Here is a 20045-nt window from a genome sequence, read left to right on the forward strand (position 1 = left end):
CACTGTTCCCTTCTTCCTCCAAGTGGGTAGAACACAACCCGTCATCTGTGCACCTCCAATAACAGACAAGATACTCTGGGATCCTAGGTATCTCCAGACAGATTCCCATCACAACTTTCTTTTGAATCCAAATGGTTTTTTGGGAGTACAGTTTTACCCATTGGGCTCGCACACATGCTTCTCTTTTACTGGGGCCTGTCATGCAAACTTTTGGAGCACTGTTCTCTTAAAAGTAGAACATTACACGCCAGAACGTGAACATCTTACTAGCCATGACTCAAAGACGTGCGGAGCCAACTTACTGTTCTTAGTGAATGTTATTCTTTGCCCCAAACTGGACTAGCGGGCGTCGGAGAAAAATTATCTGCTTGTCTACTCATGATTTGTCCAATTGTTTTTGTATAAACTTCTTTTGAAAAAGACCCTGAAAGCATCAGTTTTTAATAAGCATTTTTTTTTCTATCTCAATCCTTATTCTGTGCAGTTGTACAAGATAAATTTAATGGAGGAATGTCTCTGTATAAAGCCATGGAAAGGGGCATAAAATTGGGGTTTTCTTGTATTTTTTTTTTTTTCATGCACATGAAGCTGCTTTTACTGGACTATTGGGGAAGTGAGAAGTAGCTGGGACTTCAAGGGGTTATAAAAAGAGAACCTAAATGCCTACCTTCCATGCTCACAGAAGGGGATTTATTGAAAAATGTAAAAAAAATTATATATATTTTTTTAATTATAACGATTGAAATGTAAACAAACCAGCATTATTATCATAATTGAGTATGTTTGAAAACCAAAGTGAATTACGGCCTTTACCCTCTGAATGATGCATTCTTGCCAAAACCAACCTGGTATTGACAAACAATGAGGTTCTTATAATGTAGATGCATCTCATGATCTCAGGAGACATTGTTATACTCAGATGAAGGTGGAAGTAATGCTCCTTTGCATTCCTCAGATTACCATGCTGAGACATTGTATAAATGGCGTTACGTCATGTGCTCTTTGCTTAAAGATATCAATCAGCAAAATGTATCTCTAAAGAGAGCTCTAAATTAGGTCCAGAATTAAGGCCTGTAATCAAGAAAAATGTATCCTTTCTACAAGTGTTAATGCCAGAAACTTTACCACATGCAAAAGAATTACTCTAAACATGGGCCGAGTACTGCAGTCAGCCCATCACCACTTCCAGGATCACGAGTTTTGTATTTCCTCCTGAAACAATGAGGTGTAATTAACTAAATGTCCAGTAAAAGATGCTGAAAATTCAAGTTCAGCTCTTTAATAATCCACATAATACAAACACCTGAAAATGTCAACCTGCTTGACCACAGCAATACAGAAGTCTACCTAAACCCCTGGAAAGTGAGCTGCGTCCAAGGGCAACGCTGATCTGCGTTTAATAATTTGAGAAAGAATAAGTCCCTGTTACACTTCATCGTAGAAGTAAGTGATCCCATCCGCCGTAAGTACTTTCAATAAACAGTTTAAAGACATTTTATCCCCATCTTTAATTGACCATTTGTAAAGTCAAAACCACAATTTCAATCATTTGGTAACACATTCATATTGATAAAAAGCATTCCACGCAGAATGTGCAGCAACCAGTGCAAACCCCATTGGCCAATCAAGTTCCATTCTTCCCGTCAATAGAAACAGTATAAAAATCTGGTTCACAGGCGAGGGCTCTCTCAGTGCTGTTTGTGTTAAAGCTGAAGGCAACGTTATGTCCGGGACAATCCGCGGTTGTCAAGATCTTTTACCTGTTACAGACAAAACAGTCGGAATGAAAGTCAGCATTGTTATTAGGAGTTTATCCATTAATGTACCAGAGAGATTCGCTGTGATTTGTTGACGGAGCGTCACAGAGGAGATTAGTAATACATACCTTGTATATTCGGACCAGCCAGTGCTCAGTGGTGTAGGCTTCCTCCAATACATCAAGCTCAAAGTCTTTGTTTCCAATTTCGGCGTTCCTCACCCGGTCATAACCTGGAGGTCGCTCTGAAATGAAAAAGTAGCTGTGAGCACAAAGTAGATTCAGCAGACATGACAGTCTCCCCGATAGGGAACACGGATAGAGTTCCGGCAACATATGTGCACCAGAGTACACCACCAACTGCTGTGGTCATACGTACTGGCTTCTGTGTATACTTGTCCGAAGCGATAGTAGCACATCTTGTACATAAGGCAGTTGAGAAGAACCGGGGACCCTTCTCTATCCACGCGGAACTCTCCCGTTGGCGTGTAGTAATCGTGTTCTTTTATGTGTTTACCGGTATCTGTGCTCCCACCAATTCTCACCATCCACAAAAACTTGTTAATATCTGAAAACCAGAGAACATGCTGGTAAAACTCGCTCACAAAGACCTCACAAAGCAGATATAAGCATTAGAATTAGGAGATAGGGATCTCTCTATATAGTGAATGGAGGTCACCCTGCCGGATGATTTCTTGGCAGCTTTGTCTATGCCAAACAGACTTTTAAAATAACCAAAAGTTGTTTAATGAATAATATACCATCACTTTGTGGCAATCGTCTGCTTTCACTGTACTGTGGAGTGTGAGCTCTTGTGCAGTCTGCAGAACTGTACAAACGTACAGATAATTGTACTTCAGCCACAGGGGGCTTTGCCTGGACACAGTCAGCTTGAGGAACATTAATAATTCTAGAGTGTACAGAGTTTATTGTACATTCTCACCATCTGAGGAGTATCCGGTGAGGCCTCCAAATATAACCAGGACATAACTGACATCCAGTTCCCGCATAATCTCATAGGCTTTCTCCTCTGTGGATGCCATGGCCTAGAGTCAAGACAGAGGCTGGTTAGAGCTATGCAGGCAGAAGAAATGTGCATAGTACAGTATTTTATATGGGAAACGTACACCAGAAGTACAAGGACGGACCAGGATTGTCATGGTCATACTGTATCTGGGCACATAGTTTCTATCGTTTACAGACAGCCTACAGAAATAATGTGAGTGAGACGGTCGTACCCGGAAATAATTCATATCCTAAGTTCAGCTGTAAAAATGTCAGCTGCATTGCTGTGCTAATATCCTTATGGTAACTTGATATATTACTGGGAAATTACTCCTAAATCCTAGTTGTGCTGATCCAGAGGGCCATGAACCTTTTATTACCTTTATGGATGCCCAAATTCCCCAGCACGATTAGTGTAACGAATGCCATACAAGAGACATTTTATTCTTAAATGTTTACAAAAAAAGCAAAACACTGAGCACTTCTAATTCTAAAATCCTACATTATGGACTCATGTTAAAATGAGTTCCAACCAGTTCCGAATGTGTAGTGTGCAGATTGGGAGTCATTACGTCAAAATGACCAAGTGACTGGGTCTTACCTGGCCCACTCGGGAAATGTGAGTATTGTTCCAAGTGTTGTTGTCCACCAGGATTGTTCGATTGGCCATTGCAGTAATCTGGTATCCATAATCCCACCAGGACATGACCTTTGCATCCTGTAAAAACCAAGAAAGTGATGGAAAAAGGGAACAATGTTATCGTTGGGTACACGTCTCTATTTGCCGTATGCCTATTACTGGCCTTTATATGAACACATTATACTGCCACCTCAGGCAGTAGTCTTCCACAAACCCCCAAGTTGTGATCCAAAACTGGCCCTGTACCCATGTTACTATTCTGAAGTCCTCATGAGCATCCGCACTCTTCCCTCCACTTCCCCAGTGGGTCCCACTGTGACGATGACTTACCTCGGGGGTGTTGTGTCGGAGCCAGTAATAGGCCTCTCTGAAATCATCAAAGATGATGCGGCTCCCGTCTCCACCGCGTGCAGACAGCACAATAGAGGGGGAGGAGTACGCCTCGCTGGTGACCCAGGTGGAATGGAATGTGTAAGTGACCAGGAAGAACGCCATTACCATGATCATTCCACTGGCAACCTGTCAACCAAAACACGTTCACATTAAGACCAACAAAGGCTCAGATTTCCTGTCCGACCCGAGGGCCACAACCCGTCTATGAAACAAATCTAAACCAATAGTTTCATTTCTGCTACAATATTACATAAGACCAGTAACTGTACCCACTACACTATACGCACACAGCCAGCCTTTATGTAATGATACACAATCTGCAAGAGGTACAGTGGTGTCTCCTCCAGCACACTGGGAGACACTTAGGAAAACTGTTCCACATGCAACTGAGGAAAAGGTTCTCGTATTAGGAAAATGATTGGTTGCTATTGGCAACAGCCTCTGTTCCGCAGTTACCTGTAGAACAGTGATCCCGGAATATTCATAGATGGAACAAACAGATCAGAAACGTTAGCTGGGCTGATGCAGGTGGTAGTGCAGAGACAGAAGATTGATCAAAAGGACGAGTGATTCTGCCTATAAAGCCAGTAACACCCTGTAATGTAATAGGTGGTTCACTCACCCACTCCGAGCAGGGACTTACCTCATTTTTAATGGGGTAAGTGGAATCCTGTTGTTTCTTTGTTTTCTTATCGGGACGGCTTATGTCAAGGTTCTTCATGTAAGTGGTTAATACCTGAGAAACCCCAATACCGGACAGAATACACATGACGGGGGCCAAGACCAGCATCAGACGCACCTGTGTGGGGATAGATCAAACTATATAATGCTGTATACAGGTGAAAACCTCCATTTATCCTTCAGCCATAGGGGGCAGAGGGAGTTCACTCCAACCTATCGGAGACAAGGAGCACAAACACCTCCTCTCTCATAACTCGCTGCAGACCAGTGCCCCATCAGGTGGGCACGGGACCCTCACCCCTTCCTTATTGCATCTATACACTAACAAGAGTGACAGAGTAATCTGGTCTCACTTCCCAGCACTGCTATAGGATAACGTTCACCAGGACTGTACTAAATGTTACCATCACTAGTGCGGCAGTGTCCCTGACTCCATCAGTCACACCGTCCTGCTGGTGTAAAGGCTGATTTTACATAAAGCCCAGTACTTACCATGACTGCGGAGAAGTACATGCTAGTGACTCCATACATGATGATGAATATTCTGGCATCGGACAGATTACTGAAGCAGTAATACAGACCCACTGCGTGAGAGACAAGAATGATACAATTCAGTACACAGTCAGCATTTTACATTAAACTGAACAGCTGCTGGCTGGAGAGTTGTCCACAGACACAATACCCAGCAGTCAGCGCACAGAACAGTCTATTGCATCAGCTACTTGTTATATAGTGTCATCATAACGATGAAACTTGCCCCAAGAGCTTGCAGGGTATAGGGCTCCTGGCTGGAAGGGATGACACAGCCACCTCCTCCTTTCAAAGGCCAGTGTGTTTACTTTGTGACAAGAGGAGAAACTGAAGAAACGACGGGGCTGGCATCAGCCTGATTGTAAACAGAAAAGGGAAATTCTTTCCCAATTGAGAGGTATAGATTCGGCCATGAGTTTTAATTATATGTGGTCTTCGCTTTAAAACATAATAAGGGATTTTTGTAGTGTATATTTGTATACATTTGCTATTCATTAACATTCTGCTCATTAAAACCTCAATATTGTAGCTTAAGCCCTTCAGGACTGAAGGCAATGACTGCATTTGTATTGGTAACATTTACAGAGAAATTAATTTTACATCCAAACAGCCAAAAATCTTTCCTATGAATATATTTAAATTTTAACCAATGCTACACCCACTGGGTGCCATTGACAACTGTGGGGGGGGGGGGGGGGGGGGGGGCTGGGTGTTGAAGCGGAAACCACAGACTAAATTCTGATGTTTGCAATCTGCTGTATGGTTTACAATGCTGTAAGTGTAAAGGGGTCAGTTATAAAGCAATAATAGATCCATCGGTTTCAGGCTTTAGATCTGAGATTAGGGTCAGGAATAACGGCTACATATAATCACCATTCTGTTGTACAGGGCACATAATGTACATTCTGCAGGATATGACCTATATCAGGTCACTATATAACTAATAAGAGTCATCGCACCTGGAAACATGAAGACAAGAAGCTGCAGGTCAAAGTAGTAGGAGGACCAGGTTGTGGGCTGATGCTCAGAGACGGACGCAATGATGGGAATGTTGTTCTTGGCGTAAGAGGGATCCAGGAGGGAATAGAAACGTCCGGTCCACGGAGAGATTTTACCTAGGGCAAAGTTCAAGCAGTTACTTTCTATCCAACCGCACACTTCCAGCAACAAGAAATGTCATTCCCAAGTCTGAATATACCCCATCTAATGCCAATCAGCCATCAAATCTGCTGTCACTGTACTCTGCAGACAGATAACACCCTCCCCACTGGCACAGTACTGTACCCACACCGCTCCCTCCAGCCTGGTCCATGACCTCTGACCCCAGCCAGAGGAGGGGTTACAGAGCCCTGTAAGGGCATTATTGCATTGTTGGCTGGGGAATATAGTGCCAGTGAGCCCACAGATGGCCCCTCCACCCCCCTGACACCGTACTGTACCCACACAGCTCCCTCCAGCATGGTCCATGACCTCTGACCCCAGCCAGAGGAGAGGTTACAGAGCCCTGGAAGGGCACTACTGCATTGTTGGCTGGGGAATACAGTGCCGGTGAGCCCACAGGTGGTCCCTCTTCCCCCTGATTCAGCCCTGAAAAATCCAGCAATGACAAGTTAGGTAAGACGGCCTGTTTTAGCGATGGAGGAGTTACAAAGTCTCCTATCTGTTTGTCCCTTTCAGAATAATCTCGCCCTTTAAAGCTCCTGCTATGAGCCTATAAATTGATTGAGCAACTTCCACTTCTGTAAATGTCTCCTACCTGTCAGCATGAGCGTTCCCCCCACAGTCAGCAGGATAAACCCGACCAAGGAGATGACACTCCGGAAGAGAACCTCAAATTGCTGGGGGCTCAGCTTGCTCCGCAGATAGTCCACATAGGCGTGGATCTGGCACAAACCAAATACTCCCAGGGCCGCCATGTGTTCAGAGGACAGAACCGGCTGGGAAGAACAAAACAGCATTTTATTCAGTATTCCTTACAGAGGTCACAAAACAAGTAGGACAGACACCATCTTCTGTACAGGGAAACCAGGGCTTACAAGGGGAAGCAAGAGGTCATTGAGAGAGATCAAACATACAGGAAGAGCACATTTTAAATCTTCAGCATTACAAAACACAACACATTGATCTGATGGATACCCCGATCACAGCTCATCAATCAAAACAACCAAACTGGACAGGAATCGGTGTATGGGGCCAGCCTACTACTCATGGAAACGTTACCAGATGTTGAGATTACCTGAAAGCCCACAAAGGAGATTTGCATAGACAGGATGGTGCCCAAACAATACACTGTGCAGTAAGCCACGTAGATGCGGTGGGAGAACCGGCCGGTCAGCATCAAGACAAGGACATGAAGAGGGATCAGATTAATCAGAAAGACGTAACCTCCCCAGGACGAGACCTGCAAAAAAATACAACATCATTACTAACCAACATGGCCGATCAGTAATCAGTGCATCATGGACTTAGTCTGCTCTATAATTAGCTGTATAGAAGGCTGGGTGGTAGTACTCTATAGTGTTCATAATTGCCCCCAAAAAAGTCATGACCTTTCAAAAGGAGGATTAAAATCTATATCTTCTGATAACCAATATCTTTATTCTGAGCGGCAGGCCACCTCCCGGGTTTACAGATGCGGCAGGCCACCTCCCGGGTTTACAGATGCGGCAGGCCACCTCCCGGGTTTACAGATGCGGCAGGCCACCTCCCGGGTTTACAGATGCGGCAGGCCACCTCCCGGGTTTACAGATGCGGCAGGCCACCTCCCGGGTTTACAGATGCGGCAGGCCACCTCCCGGGTTTACAGATGCGGCAGGCCACCTCCCGGGTTTACAGATGCGGCAGGCCACCTCCCGGGTTTACAGATGCGGCAGGCCACCTCCCGGGTTTACAGATGCGGCAGGCCACCTCCCGGGTTTACAGATGCGGCAGGCCACCTCCCGCTTTTATAGATGCAGAGAGGACACATTGTTCCGACTAGTTTTACACTCACCATGTAAAAATAGGCCAGGGCACACATGGCTGCCCAGTAGATGGAGCCAGTCTTTACCGCCTTGATCCACATGTAGTATGTCAGTAACATGCAGAAGATGGCAATACCTAAACAAGGCGAGAAAATAATATCAGAAAGCCACAAGACACAGTCCGCCTCGACCCAGCCTGAGTGTCCACATCCAGAGTGATGCACTTCCTGATAGAGATCTTACCTTCATTATCATATGATCCAGCCACGGAACGGGAGATATATCCTGGTACAACAGCGATCATCGCTGCCGCCAATAGGCCGGCGCCTGCATCCTACGTAGGGGACACAAAGCGATAAACTCGTTTATAGTAGATGTAGGATGAGGTCCAAGAGAACTTCAATAACTAGGAATCGGCATAGGAAACTTATGCACCCTAACCACCAAATCAGTCAGCATAGCACTAATGCGGTACCACCGCCTCTGCCCTTGTTTTGGACTAAAGACCACAACGGCATTTCTCACTACCACGTGGATGGCACGGGCACCTGGGAACACAGTGATGGTATAAAAGGTCCACTGAACCTCAAAATGTAACAGTTCCAGAACCATTACGGTAAAATACATCATTGTTACGGATATTCCACTGCTCATATATTAAAAGGTCAACTATTACCTCCCCACTATGATATAAAGCTGAAGTCCCTTCTGCATCTGTGGTACACAAATGGGTCTGATGCAGGAGAAATATCTGAGACTGCAGTCAGTTTAGCTGCTGTGACATCAATGACCTTCTGAATCCACACAATGCATTCATACTGCACTCTGACTACTTAGAGAAACACAACCTTCACATAGCACCTTGCAGGACAGGTGGAGTAAGGTGGACATATCTAGCTATATATAAATTGCTTCAGTTATATTCAGCAGAATAATACCCAGCATCTACATTAAGGTCATATACTTGCCCTCAAGACAACACAAGTGACCTCTGCCTGGTACAGATACTACTACAGACTTAGTATCTTACTTACCTTCAGCTCTTTGGTCAGGTGGTAGGTGACAATAGTGGTGAAGGAGGAGAAGAGTGGGGCCAGGAACACACATACATTTCTGATGTCGATGGTGATATGAAAGAAGTGCAGAATGTGGTAAAATGCCGCTGATGTGATCATCAGTCCTGCGGAGGAAACATGAAGGTGTATCAGATAGTGTCTTATCTCTGTCGTCTCCCAATTAGATTGTAAGCTCTCCGATGAGCGTAGCACTCCCCACCCTTTGTTTTCATGTCTACATTTTATATCCCTGTTTTTGCCACTGGCAGGCGCTATAGAGCACTGTGGTGCCTTAAATAATTATACAGCGAAACGCGTGTTGGCGTTCTTGCTGATAAAAGCACCAAGATGAGAATTTAGGAGATTAGGTTTAAACAGCTGCCTGTAAACCCTGAGTGAGATCAGAGCACTTCACAAACAAAACAAATGGAAACAGATAACTTGTAACAGGCAAACTTCAATGACAGGATACAAATAGATACATTAGTAAAACTATCAGGCACTTTCTAAATAAGTAGCCTTGAATGTATCCTTGTTAAACAGTATGAGCAGTAGCTGTAATAAAGAGACAGACTGGTTAAAACAAATCTCAATAGAAGGAGAGTTGTATATCATACAGAAGGGAATGTAGATCCCAAGAGATTAAAATAACTCTCCCCCTCGCTATGCCTAGATCCTGCATGTAAACCTCTCAGTATAAAGGAGTCAGCTGAAGTCCACTCAGCTATTTTAAATTCACATTTGTTATTGATTCACAGTTATTTTACCTTTTTATATTGAATTTTAAAATAAAAATGAATAAAAGGTTCATTTTTAAATGACATTAAAAAGTTTCAAAATAATAAGAAAATAAAAACAAGAGCATTGTGCACCACATGGAATAAAACTCACTCTCTTTTCTTCTATTAAAATTGAAGTAACCCTCACACCAAACACTATATTATGTTTGTTTTTGTGCTACATTGGCACGCACATTCAGATCTAGTTCATTAGGAGAATAAGGACCGAGACTGGACAGTGAATACTCAGACACCTCTGGACACATAAAAGAAAAGGCCTCCGGATGACCGAGGGCCAGGAGGTCACAATCCTCTTCCATCAGACCTACCTGGGTAGATGGTTCCTCCTATAATTCTCCCTAGTGGATACCATGCTCGGTCATCAAACCAATTAAGGAAGTTATAGAATCCTTCTTCGGTCAGAAACCTGGTGGTCCGATAGTTGAAGTACCTGGAAAATAAGACGTGGGGAACTAACTTCAAGAACCAGCAAGGCCAGACGTAAGGTTATATGATGTTTATAGAGCGGGCTTAGAACCGAGAACCCAAGTGTGTTTAAGGGAAGATACCTAGCCCATAAGAGGACTTCTTTCTAAACTCAACAAGTTTTACACTGATGTGCTGTGATTATTTAGCATTATGTAAAGCATAGTAAAAATCAAAAAAAAAAAAAAAAAAAAAAAAAAAGAAGGTCTCCATGATCCCGTTGGCCCTAGAGAAACGTTTGAGCCGACTTCCTCTACACCTCCGAGCTCTACCACAGTGTATGCTGGATAGAGCCAACCCTGGAGGGAGTATATTGCATAAACAGCTTGCTCCATTAAGGCTCTCTTGGAGGCTCTCAGGGAGAACCCCCCCCCCCTGTTATTTACATAGTAAATAAGGTAATATGCAGTAAACCCAAAACAAATATCACAAGATAACCTTTTATTGCAACACAAAAATGTATTTTATAGAGCAAACTTAAGTTCTCCCTCAAATATAAAGATGAAATTTGCTTTGACATAATACTACAATACTACTCCTAAGTATTAGGGATTCTTTGAAGCAAATACATTTCAATAAAGCTGTTTTCTCATTCTAGGAAATGTAATTTCGGTGTTTTTGTTTTAAGTTTGCATCATTTAATTTTGAAAATAGGACAGTAGCGATGGGCATCAGATGAAATCTCCACCATACAAGTAGATTTGAAGTATTCCTTATTTTCTACCACAAGGCTACGGAGGAAAATAATACTTTTCAAGTCATCTTAATACCAACTGTGTGTGGGGGGGGGGGGGGGGGTATGAATTAATAGTAAAAATAAAAGTTAAGTGAAGTTCCCCTCTAACAACAAACCAGTTATCTCAGACATACAGGACCTGGTGTATATACTGCTACATGGACTCAGGATCCAGGAGTATAATAGTTGAAGAACACCATCAGATTCCTTGCTGGTACACAAGCCCACCGCGGATCATTACTGGTGATTACAAGAACTAGCAGTATAAACTCTGTATCTTAGTGGACTGAACTCAATTTACAAGCAACAGACATCTTCCTCCTTACTTTTCAGTCTTTATCAAAGTGTCAACAAAAGCATTGAATTATATGCCATGTAATACAGATGTACAGAGGCTACAGAGTATTAGCCTTTTGTTTTCATACATCATTGACTTAAAACGAATTTGTGACCGATTTGTAAATAACGCAGTGATTAAGGATAAAACAAGAGATCGTTCATTCCCACGTCGATATGCGACATCTCTGATGTACTCCGTGTATTTACTTCTACAGACCTAATGTGACCTGGTGTAACAGACTCAGGAACATTGAATAAAGTGATTAATGCAGAAACACGAATCAGAGCATCGTATAAGCTGCAGTGCCGGGCAGAAGATTCAGGGTGTGGACTGAAGACACGCGAGCCATCCCCTTCATCACACATCAAAACAGTACAAGAACCGGTTTGTCTGGTCAAACTACTTGCTGGCCGACACCTCCGAAAATAATCGTGTATTAGGTGATAAAACACAAACTTACGGATCAAACTCATGGATGACGCTCTCAAACCTCAGCACGGAGAATAACCTGGTGGAAAAAGCTGAAAGCACATAGAATATATTAATATGATGCAGTCGATCAGAGGATACAAAGTATTGGGGCGACGTCAATACATATATATTTATATATATTATATTAGAGATACAGAAGGGTAAGAAGAGGCACTCACAGAGAATGGCGGCCATGGACAGGATGAGGAGTTTGAGGAGAGTGTCCTGTTTCTCATAGGACAGCCGCAAGAATCCTAACCTAGTCATCTTCACATGTAGGGATGGGACACACAACACTTAAACACCTGTAAGACAGAAGAGGAGAACATGTACATAAAGAAGAGCTGACACAATGCATAGTCCAAGAGTCAACAGGGAGACACTCCAACACCACCAGGGATCATGATTTGGGATTCTGGAGCACTAGAGCTGCAAACAGCAAAGAAACAGACAAAGGTGCATTTAACTCTGGGTTTGTGCATCTCTTTGTAATCAATCTTCATGTCCCTGTGTCTCTAGTTTTCATGTAGTCATAAGACAAAACAACTTGTAGCCAATCAGAGCATCGGAATGCTCACAGCATCACAGATGTTTTCAGAAGACGAGTGTGCTGCACTTATCTTAATTGTTGATCGGTCCACTTGTGCATTTATGTCAGCAAGAATATGAGAGCCGGCGACGGGGCAGTGTCGTGATGTGAGGAGGGGAATGGATGGGAGCCACTGATAATAGTTTAAATAAGCAGGGTCCTCAAACAGCACAACATTTTCTAGGAAACTTATACAGAAGGCTCCACTGGGGCAGGGAAGGTGTGAACGATGACATATTCTCTGATCAGCACCGTGAAATTTTACAGCTCTAGGCAAATAAAATAATAGAAAGTGACTTCAAAGAACATTAACGTTCCAAATCTAAAAACCACCACAAGTCAAAGGGTAACTGATATTTTAGACACTGGCTGCACTTTCCAGATACTTTTAACATTGTTAACATGTTATACTAATGTGGATTAACGGCTCTTGCATGCAAGTACAGGCAGCTCTTATCCCTCCAACATGCACACTTGTTTGTGTAAACACTATGAAAGACTAGTACAGCACGATTATGCCAATTTGGAGACACCAGGATCTCACCAGGCTACAATGTAGGGTAACCAAACCATAGCGGCCACTGCAAACGATCTGCCTCTTCACCTTTCATCACCACCAGAATTGAAGGCCACAGATTGAGCTGCCTTAAGTTCTGTTCTAACTGATCACACTGAGATTGTATTACCAACGCCTGTGTAATGCTGGAGAAAGCAGAGCTTTGTAACCAGGACAGTTGAGTGTAGATCTCTTCTGGATGGTATAGTCCACAATCACAAGGGTTCCCCAAACAAGCTGGGTCCCCCCTAGGTTCCAACAGCACTGCAGTTAGTGGCGATAATGAAACATTAAGTGGATGCCCTGCTCCTATAACTGAGAAGTACTTCATATAAGTGTGGGGTATAAGGGGGATTAGAACATCAGGAGGAAACTGTGTGTGGAAGGTTCCTAATGCTGATGGGGAAACCTCATTAGTAACATTATCTACTGATCACCAATCTTATTAACACATAACGCTGCTTCCTCTATTGTATTAGAGATGGGAGGCAGCATATCAAAAACAAATAAGATGTACGTGTATATAATATATACTAAAACATCCTACCGATCCCTCTGTGCAGTCCAGACAGAAAACAGAGATTGCAACTCCCACAAACCCTTCCTGAGCCACTTTAAAGTGGTTGACAACAATAGATTTGTAAAGTCCTATATTACTGGAATAGGGACCACAGGAATAAAAATGTTTAAAGGGCTCAATTACAGAGCTTTTCAATTCCCCCTTTGTGGGAGAAAATGGTTTATCCCACGCAAAAGCAAAACATTTTCTCCTCTTTCCTCTTATTCAGTTGTCAGACTTTTCACAAATAGGGTCTTCACATGCAAAGCCTCTGCCCATTGAAAAGCATTGCTGCTCGCGAGAATTCAACCGCTTGCATGCACTACCTTATTTTGCAAATTCAACTCTGCTTCAGCCAATCACAAGCAGCCAGCGTGGGAAAACGCTTGTTATTTTCCGCAGGCAGAGGGGGCTCCCTGCTTTCTTCATTTTGTTGCAGCCAAGATGTTTAAAAAACCTTTTGGGTCATTTTACCAGACCTCAGACTTTATGCGCCAGGCCCAGTAATTTCAGTGGAACTAAAAATAATCCACATCTGTAACCGTATGTAAAGTAGGATTATGTGCAGGATTTCGGTTGTGAAAAGCTGTAAATATTTTGCACCAAACCGAACACCCCCTTATGTGTGACAGGGCAGCATCATACTGCAGTAATTTGTTTTGTTGCACAGTAGGTAAGATAACGAGACCTCGTTCTTATCACTGGCGCCAGTTCAACTAAGTGCGAGGTTCCAAAGCACGCTGTGCCGGCAGTTTAGGTACAGAAATATTACTTTTGCTCACATCTCTCTGAGGTACAAGCAAAACTAAGCGAACATTTTAACCCCAAACATCTCACTGAAGTTTCGCTCTTAACCGAACCTGCCCCATTATGTGGCAATGAATAAAAAGTAATGCAATGCCGCGGGGAGTTAAGGTGACGGTGTCATTTAGGTCATCATGTACAATGATGCAGCCTCATTCTGCCACTGTGCCAACATGGGTAAAAAATCATGTGATCTCCCTGACGACATTATGGGCACTGTAGGTATGTTTCCTCATTGAGATACAGTGAGATGTAAGGGGTTGGTTTTATTTTATTTATTTGCACTTTTGTTTGTAAATATAGTTTGTGCATTAAAATATATATATTTTTGAATTAGTATTCAAAAATAAAATGTCAAGAGTTTCATAGAGGAGAGGAAATGACTTGTGTAAACACAAAGAACAAGCGATTTAAGCCTGATGTTTTTAATATCCAGCTGAATGGACTGAATCCTATAGATACGTATTAATCATGTATGAATGATATTTAGAAAAGTGTCTTATTCAAGTCTATTTTAAGAATTTTGTAGAGCAGTGTTTCTCAAACCCAGTCCTCAGACCCTTAGGTGTTATTTTACCTTATTACTGAGATTAAGGGTAACGTGCAGCCCTTTTAAAAATTAGAGGGCCGCCATCACTGAACTAATTAGCGATAATACCTATTCCTTCCCACACAGAGACGCGACTCTATGTAGTCAGGTCTAACAATGATAGGAGACCATTCTCCATATGCAGATTACTTCCAGACTCAGCAGAACAGACCCTGGTACAGACTGGGGGCATTATATATTTATTACAGGTTATTTATATAGCACCTACTTATTATGAAATGCTTTACAGGATATATCTAATCATTAACATCAATCAGGTTTAAGTATATGTAGGATGACAAGATGGGGATCAATATAATGTTAGGGCAACATCCAGCTCCAGGATCTTTACACAGACTCTACGTGCAGAGTATCCTGCAAACAAAATGCCATTTAATGTTTTGTTGTCCATGTGTTTGCTATTGGCTGCTCCCTGCAGTACATCACTTACTGGATGACCCCAGACCAATGTGCAGGAACAGGCAGAGACATGACATATACAATGACCAATACATACAGCTCCTCTGATGCAGACACGTTCCTGATATCCATCATTACTTACAGTGCCGAGGCGTGTTTGTACAAGTTACTCTTATAAATCCCCACACTGCAGCCCCTTACACCTATCGCTGTGTGCCGCTACACTAATCACACCCAGACATATACAACAACCTGACAGTAATACTACTTCATATGTATCCACATATCCACAGGAACCCACAGCACAGCTGAATGCCCCTGGTGTCTTACACACAGGACTATCACGTATGAGTAGGATACTCCATCATATGAACACATGACCACAGACAACACATCTTATAGGAGGCTAATTACCTACATTATAATAATGCATGGATTTGTATAGAAATACATCTAAACATATAATAAGAGGAAGAAAGAAATTCAATATTAGATTTATGTGCACCTATCATACATATATCAAAGTATTATATCCATAATGAATGAATTACACCCCTATTTACATACAAAACACATCCCAACTAGTGACTGCATACACCTCCAGTAATCTACTCTATATAGAACACGGTTATATACATACTACTGTACACACCTGGCAATATCACCTGTATAGAGCACAGTAAAAGCCACATATAATCCATATATATATATATATATATATATATATATATATATATATATATATATATTAATTATACACACAGGACTACATTGCACACATAATGTCCCCTATATATGAACCTATAGGATGTAGCAGCAGACACAGGATCCAGTGATTTCCTCTATGGAGAGGACTCTTTATTCCCATATAGTGCAGCATTGTATGATATTATATAGAATGCCCGGATGTACTGTATAGAACCACGTGACATGTATAGATAATACAATCCCTCTGTGTACCATGTACGTGGACAGGGTGCTCACACCCGGGGATACACCCGCACACCCGGCTCTCACCTGGCAGCGACCGCTCCTCTCTCCTCACTCTCCCCATCAAACTCCCCACACTTTCTCAGCCTAACCTGACAGTCAGCTAGCCCCGCCTCCACGCGGTCCGCGCTCGCCGATTGGCCGCCCACACTTCCGCTCCCATTCTCATTGGGCGAAACAAACAAGGACGGCTGAGGGAAGCCGAAGGGGCATCTGTCCATTGGCTGCCCGGAGAGCTGCGTCCGAGCAGAGGCGGGGCTTCCTTCGTGTGCTGTCACCGTAGAGCTTTAAGCAAAGCCAGGTTAGGTTGAGGGTGCGAGGAGTGACGTGTCCATTCCAGCAAGGCGCGCAGAGCAAGGGGAGAGGTGGAGGCGAGACAGCGCCACCAGGCGGCCAGGAGGAAGGATAACATTTCTATTGTGAGAACTGCGTTTGGGTGAAACACTGTGGCGGAAGAGAGCGACACCTGGTGTCAGAGATACGTCACTGCATGGTATCATTACCCTATTGTTAGAGCGGTCTATAAATGTGACACTGCTGTGGCGGAGGAGAGCGCCACCTGGTGTCAGAAAGGAATCACTACATGGTATCATAACCCCATTGTATGAGGTGGCAGGGTCCATTCACTATACTTTTATATATTTATAGATGTACATATACAGCTACACCGAATGTTCTAGATAACACTAGTACGTTCCAAAACCCTACAATTTTATATTCTATATTTATTGACTCTTGCACTTACACAGTGTGCACTTATTTGCACATGTTTTTGTTTGTCTTTACATTTTTCGAGGGTTATGTGGAGCCCCCTCCGCAAACTGTCAGAAGTTCCCTCCTCTCCAGGGGAGCAGACCATACAGTTCCCGAGAGAACCTTCATCTGAACTCGCAGAGAAAGGGGCCTACCTGAGCCTTGTGGCAGAGAAAGGGGCCCACCTGAGCCTTGTGGCAGAGAAAGGGGCCCACCTGAGCCTTGTGGCAGAGAAAGGGGCCCACCTGAGCCTTGTGGCAGAGAAAGGGGCCCACCTGAGCCTTGTGGCAGAGAAAGGGGCCCACCTGAGCCTTGTGGCAGAGAAAGGGGCCCACCTGAGCCTTGTGGCAGAGAAAGGGGCCCACCTGAGCCTTGTGGCAGAGGTGGGACTGAAGACCCTTGTCCCCTAAGGGGGCGTAAGACTCTGGGGTTCAGGGATATCAAGGCACCCCTTGCTTTGGTGAAGGGTGGCATGAAGACCCTTATCCCTCTAAGTGACCTTATGGGGATAGGGAGGAACGAGGGACTTTTTGGCAACTTTATATTGTTGCCCTCCAGGAGATCCTGGAGGGGGTGTGTGGTGGGAGGGTGGAAGGGGGCAGGGCGCAGTGATTTTGGCCACACCCAATGACAAAATCAACATTTTGTCAGGGATGGGGCCAAAATGACGCAATTCATTGCAAATAGCATCATTTAGGCTCCATATGGGCAGGTTGCTATAGAAATATTTTAAAGGAACAAAAATTCAGGTCTCCCAGCGACCCAGCCCAAGGTTGCCCTCTAAGGGGTCGGCCTGGGGGGCAGATGCCTCCCTGCCCCCCCAGCTCAGCCTGTCCCCGCAAGGATCATCCCCAGCACAGGAGAGCGTCCTGGGGGATTGGAAGCACCTACTGTTAACGTCATGTGTGCACGTTTACATGGACCACAGGTAACACACCAGGATTAAATGAAGCTTTAGTGCCACCATGTTCTACTTTCCATGTTTCTTACTTTTCAGGGCTACAATCATTAAATGTGCTAAAATGATTGACGTAAAGAGCGCACTTTACTTTTACAATTCACATCTTTGTGGACTTATCCTCCTGTAAACACTACTAGCAAAATGACTGAATCATGGCTCAGTGTGACTTGTACAGATGTACAATATGAAAGTGTGTAAGGAACATTAACAGTATGGGAAGGTGTAAGTATATGTGTTAGGACTGTCAGTAAGACCGTTCATTCCCACCCATATATATAGACAATACATTCTGCATGGCTGCATGCCAACATGCTCTATTGTTTCTGAGTTTGTATTACATTTATGGGTGGTATTGAATACACAAAATTCAGTACATAATGTGCTAGAAGATAGCAAAACCTCCAGCCGACAGAGAGTACACAAAATATACCAAAGGTAATAGCTTTCTATTACGTCTCAATATATTCTAGTATGTCCAAACCTATACTAGATTGTAAGCTCTGTACATAGCAGGGTCCTCCCTAGCCTTTGTTTACATGTCTGTGTTATTTTGTCCACCTTGTATGTCCTGTATTTCCCACTGTCCGGTGCTGCGGATCACTGTGCCCCCTTACAAATCAACAATAATAATACTCAACTATACTCACCAGGATTATATCCATGACATAGTTATATCTGATCACTATCCACCATGCAGGACATTAGGCGCCTGATTCATTAAGGAATGTAAATGGCGATACATGCTGTATTTACAACACACACACCAATTTTAATAGCAGCCAATTAACCTACCAGTATGTTTTTGGATTGGGGGAAGAAACCGGAGCACCCTGAGGAAACCCATGCAAACACGGGGAGAACATACAAACTCCACACAGATAAGGCCATGGTCTGTGATTGAACTCATTACCCCAGTGCTGTGAGGCAGAAGTGCTGACCACTGAGCCACCATGCTGCCCATACATGTATACGTTAGAACATGTGTCTGCAATCAGAAACAACTGTAAACATGCATTTTATATAAGTAGACATTAAGAATATCCTGATAAATGTACTTTAAGTGGAAAGGATGAAAAACAAACAAAACATTTTTTTAATGTTTTGTCATTAAGGACTATTATTAACAGGTGACATTAATTCATTTATTTTTCTGGGGTATTTTTCTGTGTGTTCTCTTGTGACTTTATATTTCACATATGTATTGTACGTACCCTGCAGTGTATTGTCTGTTAGAGCAGAGCGCACCTAGACCTGTATTCATCAACAGACATCTCTTCTTTTTTAAAATAAAGTATTTTTATTGAATTTATAATACAACACAAAGAAAAAACAAATAAAGAACATCCTGTCTAACTAACCCACCTGTCTAATCTTATCATGTGAACCACTTTAATCAGATGACCATCAGATAACTTATGACTAGTGTCTAAATCTAATGCATTTGTCTCATCTACATAACATAGTATTAACAGGGTATTCGTGCACTCAGATATATGCACGGTCCAGTCTCGGAGCCTCCTCTCGTAGAGCTGTGCAGGGCTGAGTGCTAACTAACAGACATCTTTACATCCCCAACTTGTTCCCCGATGAACGTGTGTTTAAAAACAGAACAAAACTCGCAGTACGTTAATTTTGCGTTTGTTAATTATTCAGGCCCCCTATGTATAGACCATGATACCAGTTTAGAACATGGAGTTGCAGACAACCTTTTTCATTTTTCTCCACGTGGTCAGAATGCTGGAAGTATTGGTTCGGAGCTTGATTACGGTTCCGGTCCAGTAGCGACTAACACTATTACTTGTCTAGAGATTAAGGTTTGATGGGACCTATATCACTCAGTAAGTTACCTCTCTCTCTCTTTCCAATATACCTGGAGAACTCATCAAGTGGGAATCTCTTCCTTTATCACCACCGGTGTTTAGCACTGTGAGGTTACTGTACCCGATACAAACCATTCCCTTGCTCAGACGGTACAATGATTCTACAAA

At 43.1% G+C, this 20045-nt stretch overlaps 1 protein-coding gene across 1 annotated transcript; it reads right to left on the reverse strand.

Annotated features, from left to right (window-relative positions):
- Nucleotides 1-1489: 1489 nt before the first annotated feature.
- Nucleotides 1490-16475, reverse strand: STT3A (STT3 oligosaccharyltransferase complex catalytic subunit A). The gene is made up of 18 exons (XM_075190361.1): nucleotides 16371-16475; nucleotides 12016-12141; nucleotides 11826-11886; nucleotides 10133-10254; nucleotides 9004-9149; nucleotides 8213-8303; nucleotides 7999-8105; nucleotides 7243-7407; nucleotides 6763-6943; nucleotides 5966-6121; nucleotides 4968-5059; nucleotides 4438-4593; nucleotides 3732-3920; nucleotides 3363-3479; nucleotides 2700-2802; nucleotides 2136-2324; nucleotides 1886-2001; nucleotides 1490-1760 (listed from the first exon to the last, which is right to left on the reverse strand). The coding sequence occupies exons 2-18, from the start codon at nucleotides 12101-12103 to the stop codon at nucleotides 1722-1724; spliced, it is 2118 nt and encodes a 705-aa protein (XP_075046462.1). The 5' UTR covers nucleotides 12104-12141; nucleotides 16371-16475; the 3' UTR covers nucleotides 1490-1721.
- Nucleotides 16476-20045: the final 3570 nt, after the last annotated feature.

The sequence above is a fragment of the Mixophyes fleayi genome, chromosome 11 (assembly GCF_038048845.1).
Source record: "Mixophyes fleayi isolate aMixFle1 chromosome 11, aMixFle1.hap1, whole genome shotgun sequence".
Lineage (NCBI taxonomy): Eukaryota > Metazoa > Chordata > Amphibia > Anura > Limnodynastidae > Mixophyes > Mixophyes fleayi.